At 41.3% G+C, this 10,631-nt stretch overlaps 1 protein-coding gene across 6 annotated transcripts in view; it reads left to right on the top strand.

Annotated features, from left to right (window-relative positions):
* The window catches only part of sh3bp2 (SH3-domain binding protein 2), a 23,752-nt gene extending 15,247 nt beyond the window's left edge, over positions 1–8,505 (top strand). For 4 of the 6 annotated variants that reach the window (XM_061061049.1, XM_061061046.1, XM_061061048.1 and 1 more), the window contains exons 2-13: positions 1,404–1,543; positions 1,704–1,806; positions 2,263–2,380; positions 2,605–2,672; positions 3,828–3,913; positions 4,006–4,080; positions 4,364–5,030; positions 5,119–5,239; positions 6,282–6,337; positions 6,586–6,661; positions 7,200–7,259; positions 7,359–8,505. In XM_061061049.1, coding sequence (XP_060917032.1) covers positions 1,408–1,543; positions 1,704–1,806; positions 2,263–2,380; positions 2,605–2,672; positions 3,828–3,913; positions 4,006–4,080; positions 4,364–5,030; positions 5,119–5,239; positions 6,282–6,337; positions 6,586–6,661; positions 7,200–7,259; positions 7,359–7,499 — 1,707 coding nt within the window. In that variant the 5' untranslated portion in view covers positions 1,404–1,407 and the 3' untranslated portion in view covers positions 7,500–8,505. Of the gene's footprint in view, positions 1–300; positions 561–1,403; positions 1,544–1,703; positions 1,807–2,262; positions 2,381–2,604; positions 2,673–3,827; positions 3,914–4,005; positions 4,081–4,363; positions 5,031–5,118; positions 5,240–6,281; positions 6,338–6,585; positions 6,662–7,199; positions 7,260–7,358 lie in introns of those variants that run through there. The other 2 variants (XM_061061045.1, XM_061061044.1) reach the window with 2 other exon arrangements.
* The last annotated feature ends 2,126 nt before the right edge of the window (positions 8,506–10,631 follow it).

The raw sequence follows: 10,631 nt of genomic DNA, 5'->3' as shown, positions 1-10,631 counted from the left end.
TAGATGATGAAGCACTTCACTGGGATGTTAAATGTGACTTCTTCTGTCTCTTGGGCAAACACCCCACCCCCCCCCACACACACACACACACACATGCACGCACACACACATACACACATACTTTTTTACATGAAGCCTTGAACCCCAGAAAATGAACATTACATATTTCCTGTCTGGACGAATGTGTGTGTAGCTCCACTATCTCCAGTTGAGTGTGTTTATTTGTGAGACGAGAGAGATATAAATCAACAAAGGCAGCCAGAGAGAGAGGGAGGGAGAGATCAGCAGAAACCCAGAGAGTGAAATCAAAGCGAGTGTGATCTGAGGAGGCTGAAAAACCCTGACGGACAAATCCTTCTGAGTTCTGATCTGATGAGACGCGACAGTGAGCCCGCTGAGGACGGACAGAAAAGATCAAGTCGGAGTCCAGTCGCATGCCAGTTTGACTTTTCTCTCATGGATGTACTGCCGGTGTTAGCATCCACAGTGTTAGCCTCCACAGTTAGCCTGCTGAGGGAGAGCGCGGCTTTTCAGAGCATCAACAGAAGGCTCACCAGGAGGTAGGCAGCACCTGAACCACTGGCTGACAGATTTACAGTTTCTGGAGGATGAAGGCCAAACATGGCAACCTTATCCAGCACATTTCAAACCCAGGCAATTTAGAAGCAATAACATTTGAATCACATTTAAATATATCAAGTTAAACAGGGATTAGATTTGTAAGGTGGAAAAGACTTGGTTTTTTAAAGGCTTATTATTTTGGGGCTTTTTGTGACTTTATTTAAGAGATAGGACAGATCGATAGAGTCGGAAATCAAGGAGAGAAAAAGTGGGGAATGAAGCTCAGGAAAAGAGCAAGAGGTCAGGTCAGATTCGAACCTGGGTCGCCCGCTTAGAGGACTCGATATCCGTACTTTGGGAGCGCACGCTGACCACCATGCTACAGACGGCCCCCGAAGACTTGGTTTTCATCTTGGATTTAAAAGTGGCCAAATTGTTCATATTTGTATCTTTAACAAGTTTGTTTAATGTGTTTGCAGATTAGAGCCTTTAAGCAGCTTCACCATTTGTAGTGCCAACAAAACTCCTTCATGAATATCTAAAACATTTTCTTTACAGAAACAGTGTTTTTGAGCAGAAAGGCTCTCTTTAATGAGAGCAAGCCTTTGTATCCGACTAAAGAGCAATTAAATGCATCAAATGATGATGTGTGTTGATTCACAGTGTTTGTTTGTTCTCTGCATGAGCTGAAAAGATGATGTAGCTTTGAAAAAGGCTTGAAATGTTAGCTGGGTATTAAGCAGGTTTGGTAACAGAGATGCTGGGTTTAAATCATCTGGTATATCAGTACATACAGCGATTTAATAATTCTCTCCTTTCTCTTCTTCTTTCCTCTCTGGTAGAACCATGTCGTCTCCAGAGGTGTGCTGGCCGGTGCCGATGCGAGCCATCGGGGCTCAGAACCTCCTGACCATGCCAGGAGGAGTTTCAAATGCGGGATACCTCCACAAGAAGGGCGGCAGCCAGTTCAGCCTCATGAAATGTGAGTTAAACATGTCTGCCATAAACTCTATCTTCTCTTTATTGATCCATCAACCTTTATAATTTGATCAAGTATAAAACTAAAAATAAATTATTCAAATGTCTCCATTTTAATTAGTTTGCACATGAAACATGTTTAAAGTCTCGTGCTTGTTTTGCAGGGCCACTCAGGTACACCATCATCCACAAAGGCTGTGTGTACTACTTTAAGAGCAGTACCTCTCCTGCACCACAGGGGGCGTTCTCTCTCAACGGCTACAACAGGTAAATTAGCAATGTTGTATTTTTTTATATTACCAATTTCACAGTATGAATACCACCGTTTTAAGCTTAAATAACTGCAAACTTTTTAGAGTGTCAGTGACATCACTCACTGATTGAATTATGACATTTTGTTATTTCTGTTGGGAGACTACATACGGTGAATTCACTTGACTTAGAGTACACTCTAACATCTTTGTCACTTCTCTCATGAGCGTGAAGCTGGTGGGTGGCCTCCTCTTTAAAGACGGGGCTTAAAAGTATGAGACACTTTCACAACAGGCTCCTAGCTGTTTGCCTCTCGTTCAAATGTTTACACACAGATGATGTAAAGATGATATTTAGGCTACAGTGCAAGGTAGAATTTGCAGAGTGACAAAAGCTCCCAAAGCTGCAGAAATGTTCATATTCTCCCTCGTGGATGTAAATGTAAATGAGACGTCTCCTCTCCTTCCACAGAGTGATGAGAGCGGCAGAGGAGACGACGTCCAGTAACGTGTTTCCTTTTAAGATCGTGCATTATAGTAAGAAACACAGGACGTGGTTTTTCTCTGCAGCCAGCGAGGACGAGAGGAGGGTGAGAACAACCACACACACACTCTGCTCGCACACTCTCAGACCTGTGTGCATATATACATACATAAGCTGTAACCACTCGCAAAATGTACCCTAAACCTCGGTCCGGAGAACAGTTTCATCATAATCGCCTTTTCAGAAAGTGTACGAAAGACGCCTTAACAAGTCACTGATCGGTGAGGAAAGGAAAATACCTACTTTATGTTTTTTTTATTGTGTTTACAGAAATGGATGCGATTCCTGCGGAGGGAGATTGATTACTATAACGACAGAAATGAGTGCCTCTTCTCAAGGTAACTTCAGCAAATTAAATCATGCAATTGTTTACATTATGATGTGAAAACAACATTTCTTATTTACTGTATATCAATAATTGTAATACTAATATTACAAAAAGGTAACACCTCTGGGATGCTGGTAGCCCAGTGGTTAGTGCGTGCACCTCATGTACAGAGCCTGTAGAACTCTAAGCAGGTGGTCAGGGTTCAAATCCGACCTGTGGCTCCTTTCCCACTTGTCAATCCCCATTCAGTCTCTCTCTCTCATTCTCTCCCCAATTTAGTTTCTATCCACAGTCCTGTCTATAATTGAAGGCATGAAAATCCCCAAAATAAACCTTTAAAAAAAAAGTTAAAACATCTGAAAATGTTTCTTGCAAGAGAGAGAAAAATAAAACCTAAGCTCTGTAAGTGTTTTTGGTTGTGCAGCCGACAAACAGCCTCCTTCATCACTGTGACCTCGTTCACTTTTAACGTTTGACAGAACTTTTTCAAACTCATTATTTCAGGTCGCTACAGCCCAACTTATTCCCCTCTTAAATCTTTTCCCAGCCAGAAACTAATTCTGCAAGCTGATTAATTATTTATAAAGGCAATTAAAATGGCCTCTTGTTTCTGAGCACATATCTTTAACAGGCTGTAGTTTTTGTGTATTCAGATCACATCCTGTCATCAGGGAAGGAGACACTGAGCAGCTTTTCATTACAGAGTCTCTGCATGGCCAAAGGAGCCTCTTCTCATGGGAGATGTGTTTACTTACACAAAACTAAAGTCCTGCTCTAGCCCCTAGCTTTTACTTTGATATGTATTATTTTAAAAGTGTAAAAACTATATCTGTAGGGAATGAGGTCAAATCTCCGTTTTATTTAAAAGCCTATTGGCAGTACTAAAGTGGGGCTGCTGTGGTTTAGGAGGCAGAGTGTGGAATTTGTACCTGTCAAAAGATTTGCAGTTTAATTTGTTTCGTTCAAACTCTGAGCCAAAGAACATCCCTACGTTTTTGATAAGGAAACATTTAAGCTGAAGGCCAACGGCCTGTCATGCAGCCCATGTGCAGAGGTTGAGGTCCTTGTTGCAGTAAAAAAAAAAAAAACTCTGCTCAAACTGGTTTATTTTAATTGTTTTCCTGAGAGTGATGTATTCATGGTGACATTGTCTCTGTTGCCATAGCGACTCGGATTCAGATGCTGACAGTTTCTATGGCTCGATTGAGAGGCCCATGGATATCAAACACCCCGTGGACAACACAGACGACGGTAAGAAGACGTCAGTCAGTGAACACGATTCAAATAACCAACCTGCTGCACTGGTGTGATGTTAAACGCTGGAACCTCTTTTCTGTTTGTAGATTATGGTGAGGATGATGATGACGACGAGGAAGACTATCTACAGCCAGACAGTGACTGTTCCCCGACATCTACAGGTGATTTACACACACACACACACACACACACACACACACACACACACACACACACACACACACACACACACACACACACATTTAAGATGACTTATATATGGTCTCTTATAATGAAAGTAACAGCAACACACACCGCAGCATTTATAGCCTGAAAGAATATGGAGCTGCTTCATTTCCTGTGCAATAGAGTCAGATTTACTTGTAATGATTTTCCAAGTCCTCTAGTGTATTGGTTTTGATTTTAGTTCTCTGTAGACTTATATTTATTTGCGTATTTGTTTAGTCTCTTCAGGTCGACCCACAGGACCGCCCCCCTCCTACCCTCCTCCTCCGGTGCCGGCAACCTTCCAGCTCCGTCAAGACTCCAGTCCAGGTTTCCACAAAGGAGCACCTCCTCCAGTCCCACCCCTACACAGAATCCCAACCAGCCCGTTCCCCAAAAAGCCTCCGCCCTCTGTCCCACCTCCCTCCATACTAAAAGACCCCAACAAAGGTCCGCCTCCCCCTATCCCCTTTGCTCCCCACCTGCACAAGCCTGTCTCGCCCTGCCCGCCACCTCCACCTCCCCCTAATCCAAAGAGAACTCTTCAGAGCAGGACCACCTCCATGGGGGGGCCCATGATGGACAAGAAAGACTGGGGGCCTCAAAATGGTCCCGCCCACTGCTCCTTTCCTGCAGCAGGGAGCCAATCACAAAGCAACAATCATCAAGGGGTGACAATTAACCTCCGCAGTAAGCCAAGCCTACCGCCTTCCCATGTGGCCAAAACTGGGGGGTCGTCTCTTCACCCTGTTATGTTAAACTCCCTGACATCCTTAAGTACCCCTCCGCTGTCTCCTCTTCTTAAAACTGGACTTCACAACAGGCCAGCTATACCTAAACCTCCCCCACCAACTGTCAAACCTCCGCTGCCTGCAGCCAAGTCCAAGCCGCCAGGAACCCCAATTCAGTAAGTTTGAATAAAACATCAAACACAGAACACTCCGCAGAAAAAGTGTCCTCTGCAAGAGCTCACTGACAACTTATTTTCCCTCCAGAAGAGCATCGCCAGACGGCCAGAGTTTCCGATCGTTGGGAGAGGAAACGCCCACAGAGAGCAGGAAGAAACAACACTCGTCGAAAAGCAGCAGAGGAGACGACTCTGACGACTATGAGAACGTAAGAGATGCTAAAGTGATATCTGATATTACCACTACACGCCTCTAACTAAATGAATAGATGGGGGGGTTGGGAAATAGACGAATAGATGTCGCTGGAAAGCACCTACACTGCAAAAACTGAGGCAAACTGAGTGAGTGTATCAAAAAATCAAAAATATCTCATAACACTTATTTTTAGCGACATAGAGTCCAGATAAAAATTGTATTTCAAGATATAAAAGCAGAAAAATAAGGCTTGGTTGCTTATCAGTAAAGAATGTGGAGAATGAAAGGTTTACTTGTTGAGTTTCTTGAAAAGAGATGAACTGACTGATTCAGATAGGACATCTCAGTTCAAGATGCTCAACAACCATTGTCACATTATTTATTTGTATTTATTACAAGCAGTCCAGTCCTTATTTTTTGCTTTTTATATCTTGAAATGAGATGTTATTTTTTGTCTTATTTGGTAAATGAAGCTTATATTGAGTGTAATTTGATCAGTTTGAGAAGAAATGGGACAAATAGACTTTGTTACATTTGAGTTTTTTGCAGTGTAAGAAGCTCTTCTGCTCATTTAACTTCACTCAGACTGTTGGAAAGCTGCATACACTGCGCAGATGATCACAGAGCAGTTGTGTTGTTTTTAAGATCTTCTGTATTTAAAGTGTATTTTGTGGTAAGTTGTTCATAGACCAAATGACCGCACAAGTGATCTTATTGAATTAGAAAAATCCAATGTCAGACTATAATCATGACAGTCTTGTCCGAGTTGTTTTCTGCTCCAGTCACCCCGATGGTTTGATGGTTTATAACTCAGTCTGAGCTGTGAAGTCACACTTCTAATTTTCCAAAATGTTTATTTATCTGAAATTGTTCAGGTCCTGCCTACATTTTCAGCGACTCTCACATTTTGTCTTCAAATATTTAAGAAACTTAAACTTAACTTATATGATCTTTTCAGTGATTACTCCTGAGAACATTTCTCCTCCCTTTGAGACCGTATCAGTGCTATAACTTAGTTATGTACACTTTGTATAACTTTGTGTTTCTCTCTGTAGGTGCAGCTGCCAGACTCTGTGTACGTTGACACAACTGAAACCAGCTTAGCAGAAAAGTATGTGAACTTTTATTAGATATAGAGCTGTACCTGAAATATGCCTTTAAAGCTGTGCTGCCCTCTGGTGGCTGAAATGCAGTGACATGTGTTTTATCAACACCAGTGTAGCGCTTACAGTAGAATTACTACATGAAGAAACAAACATCTGCTACATATTGCTGTTCTTATATGCAGATATTAAGCTTATCTGTGTTAAAGTGTCTTTATTGATAACCTGTATCCTGTGATGACGCTTGTTCCTGCAGGTTGTTCAAAGAGAGCGACATCTATCCACAGGACGGTCTGTACTGCATCCGGAACTCAGGGACAAAGACATCGAAGGTAAACACACGAAATCAAATATATAAAACTCTTTAGTCTGTGACTTCAGAAGTGTAGTGTCCACTCCTCCACTGCAGAAACTTTGTGTCTTTAGCATGACACTTTACATACGAAGCACGGCTGGATTGTACTCTTTGTTTCATTGTTTAGAGAGACCCAACATTAATCCACCATGGGTTAAAACACTTGGAAACCATGGCAACAGCAGCAAAGAAAACCCTGTTAGCAAGCAGAAACCTCGAGCAGAACCAGACTGATGTTGAACAGATATCTGCTGAGACTGAGGGGGAGACAGACAGAGAGAGAGAGACACTGACTGACTGGCAGACACAGAAAAATAGATGAAAAGCTTCGTTTCATTTTTGTACTTTATTTATTTTTTCTGTCTCGAGATTTTAGTTATCTTTGCATTTTCAGTGAATTCAGAGGAGGCCATGTATTATCATTGCACTGATTTGTTTATGTTTTCTGTTGAGTACTACTGACTTTGTCTTGTTGAAGAAACATTAAATCAAATCATTTTGGCTTGTTGTTCCAGGTGCTGGTGGTTTGGGATATCAGTATAAGCAAAGCCAGAAATTACCGTCTGTTTGAGGAGGTAAGAAACCAGCTGCTCTGAATTCTATTTCGGCATCTTAATGTGAAGAAATCATTAAAAAACAACTAACTAAATACCATCTGTCATTTTTTATGGTAGGGTGGACTTATTTTCCTGGACAGTGAAGTGACCTTCCCCAATCTGTCAACGCTTATTGAACACTACTACAGCCATCCTCTTCCTCACCACGGCTCACTCTGCCTGCAGGCGCCTTACATAGGGACACAGAGCTTCTGCTGAGAGAGACAACAGGAGCGCTTCTGGTATCCCTCAAAACCACCGGTGCTCATGGAAGGGAAGACTTCAAAAAAGTGGAGGACAATGTAAGACAAAAACAAACACATATCAGCCTGAGCCTTCTTCAGGGTGCGGTGACACAATGAGACAAGGAGAGCAGTTATTGGTGCAGTCACCACAGGTGTGCAGTGGTGAAGGCAAGGTCGTTTTTATTGTCCATTTCTGCCTTATATACTGGACACTGTATCCAAACCATGGTTCAAACTGTAATAGTTTAATAAAATATATAAAAAGGTAAAATACAAATACAGATATACAAAAGTACAAAGATAATGTGCAGAAAGATGTGCCTTCAAAAACAACAGCAACAACAAATGTGCATGGACTTGAACTAACATAGAGAAAAGTGATTTAGAAAGGGATGAGGACAGATTTGACCTCAAGATGATTTAAATTTGGTCAGTTTCAGGATCAAGTGACACACAGACGTTCAGAAACAAAGAATTAAGTTTCAAAGACAGACAAGCCTGCAGCAACGTCTTTATGTGTTTCACAAACTGTCAGCGTTCAGACTTTGTGCCTTAAGAATCTCTGCTTTTCACTTTTGAAGTGGACATCTTTGTTGTCTTTCTTTTCAAGAATCAGAGTCCTAAAGGTGCAAAAGGTTAATGCCTCTGCTGAGAAGACGGCGGGTGAATGATCTTTTTAACATGTATAATAAAAACGGCATTAGAAGAAGATAGAAATAGCTCTTGATTTGGTTTTAAGGGGAATTTTCTTTAAAACAAAGTTATACTATACTATATCCATGATTTAATAAGACCTAACTAACCTGTGTAACATATCAAACATTTCTGTTTGTATTAACCTGCAAACTTCTGCAGACGCAGATTTCACAGCGCTGGACATAGCGCTCTATATTTATATGTAAATGCTGTATGTACTGTAAAAACACGCCTGTAAAAAATGTAAATATATTTTATTAAAACAAATATATGTTCAAATCTTACTCTGACTCCTGCTGCTGTGTCTTCTTTTACATGTCTCTGTCTCTAACGCTGTGGTCGTTGCTCTCAGAGTCGAGTCATGTAGAGAAAAACAATCACATTGTTTATGAGTGAGATACAACAATGTCAAAGGATGGATGGAGTATTATTTTTTGATTGATTAATTGTAATTCGTTTTTTTTGATTGTACAAAAACCAAGAAAATACTGATGTGAGTGTGTCTGGTTGTTTGTCTCTATATGTCAGCACTGTGATTGGCTGGTGAATAGTCCAGGGTGTAACCCCGCCCCTAGTTACTAATTCTATAAACCTATATTATCTGTGCGACATTGAGCAATGATGCCATCTAGTGGTGCAGTGTGGTATGGTGGAATTCAAAGCTTAGAAATGGAGTAAAGTCATTTTTAAAAAACTGTTGATTTGTTTATCACAGATGAAAGTGTGTCAAAGAAAGGAAACATGTTAATCAAAGAGTAAACTAATCATCTTTATTTTAGTAATCAATTATTAATAAACCAAGGTCTCTTCTTCTATTGCATACCTTTTCATAGAGGTAGTAAAACAGGTTACCGTCAGGATAGTGTACATTCCAGATGTGTCAGGTAATGGTTCAGTTTAGTCTTTTTGGCTGATCACAGAACTGACATTAAACATCATTATACAACTGTCACTTCTCTGAAGTTTTTCAGTAAATAATCGATAGACGACCCAGAGGTTACAGGATCAGCAGCTTTGGTTGTCGCTGTCTGTGGTGCTGAACAACCATGCAGAAGTTCACATTAATATGTAACTCCACATGTAGGCCTTCCATTTATCATCTGTCTATAGGCATGTCACTGTCTCTGTTCTTTTTTAATCAGCGCTGTTGCATCAGCGAAGAGGTTCCTGGTTAGAATCCCCGTCTGACAGGAGCCTACCTGTGTGTTTGCATGTTCTCCCCGTGCATGCGTGGATTATCTGTGGGTACTCCGGCTTCCTCCCACAGTCAGAGTCATGCTCCTCGTTAGGTTAACTGGTGACTCTTAATTACCAGTATGTGTGAATGTGAGTGTGGCTGGTTGACAATCTCTATATGTCCTGTGATTGACTGGTGACCAGTCCAGGTTGTACCCCGCCTCTCATCCAATGACAGCTGGGATAAGCTTTAGCCCCCCCGCGACCCCGAATCGGAAAAGCAGTATAGATAATGGATGGATGTCTGTTTGGGTAAATGGGAAACTCTAAAATGTCAGAGTTTGAGTCATCTTGCAAAGAAGACACCTGAGGGACTGCAGTTGCATTCACAATTATTAAAGTGAATTATATCACTTATATATATTTCCGTGATGCGGCACTAATTATTGTAACCATTCTTCACAGGATTATAGCTCCTTTAGGACAATATTGCATGGTATTTAATCACAGTAAATCCTCTTTTTTCCCCGTCTCTGCTGCCTTCTCTCAGGGCTCAGAGGAGAAAATAAAGATCATAAAGAGAGTGGACGAACAGTTCTCCATCACACAGAGATAAAGAAGCTCCCCCTTTGGCTACAAACGTCTTCAAAAATGTGGCCCAGATCTGGGCATGATTAAATATCAGCTGTGAGTGAGAGTCCCTGAAGCTTCCTGGTGAGACGAGGATTAAGCTGTTTGGTCTGAGGAAGTGTTGATATCTGTCGGCTGTGTGTGCAAGCCTCGGCCTTGTAAATCACGCTCTCATGCTGTGCTTTTTAACACACGGGGTCGTTTCTGTCACGATGAGAGGGAAAGGAAAAGCTAAACTCCTTTTGGGCTTGACTTTGAGGACAATCTGTAAATAAGTTCCTTTAGTTTCATGATTACCCACCAAACGTTTCTTTGGCTATAATTAAAGATTTCACATGTTACTTTAAACACAGTTTCAGTCTGGCAGGATGAAGGATGATGTGATGACTTTATTACACAAAAGGTCAACTTGCCTTTCTTCTTCCTGTAGGTACACTGATCACTGTGTGATCTCTCTTCTTTAAAGTCCTACTTCAGTATGAGATAGGTATAAGCCTGCTTATGTCATTGTTTGTTTTGATGGTAATGTATTCTTAAAAAATATATCAAAAATATATCCCCTCTCACAGGCACCTTTGACCTTAAAAGATTAGGATGTTCGTGC

Source organism: Labrus mixtus, chromosome 17, assembly GCF_963584025.1.
Source record: "Labrus mixtus chromosome 17, fLabMix1.1, whole genome shotgun sequence".
NCBI lineage: Eukaryota > Metazoa > Chordata > Actinopteri > Labriformes > Labridae > Labrus > Labrus mixtus.
Note: the sequence above shows the minus strand (reverse complement) of the source record. Positions and strands in the feature narration are given on the sequence as shown.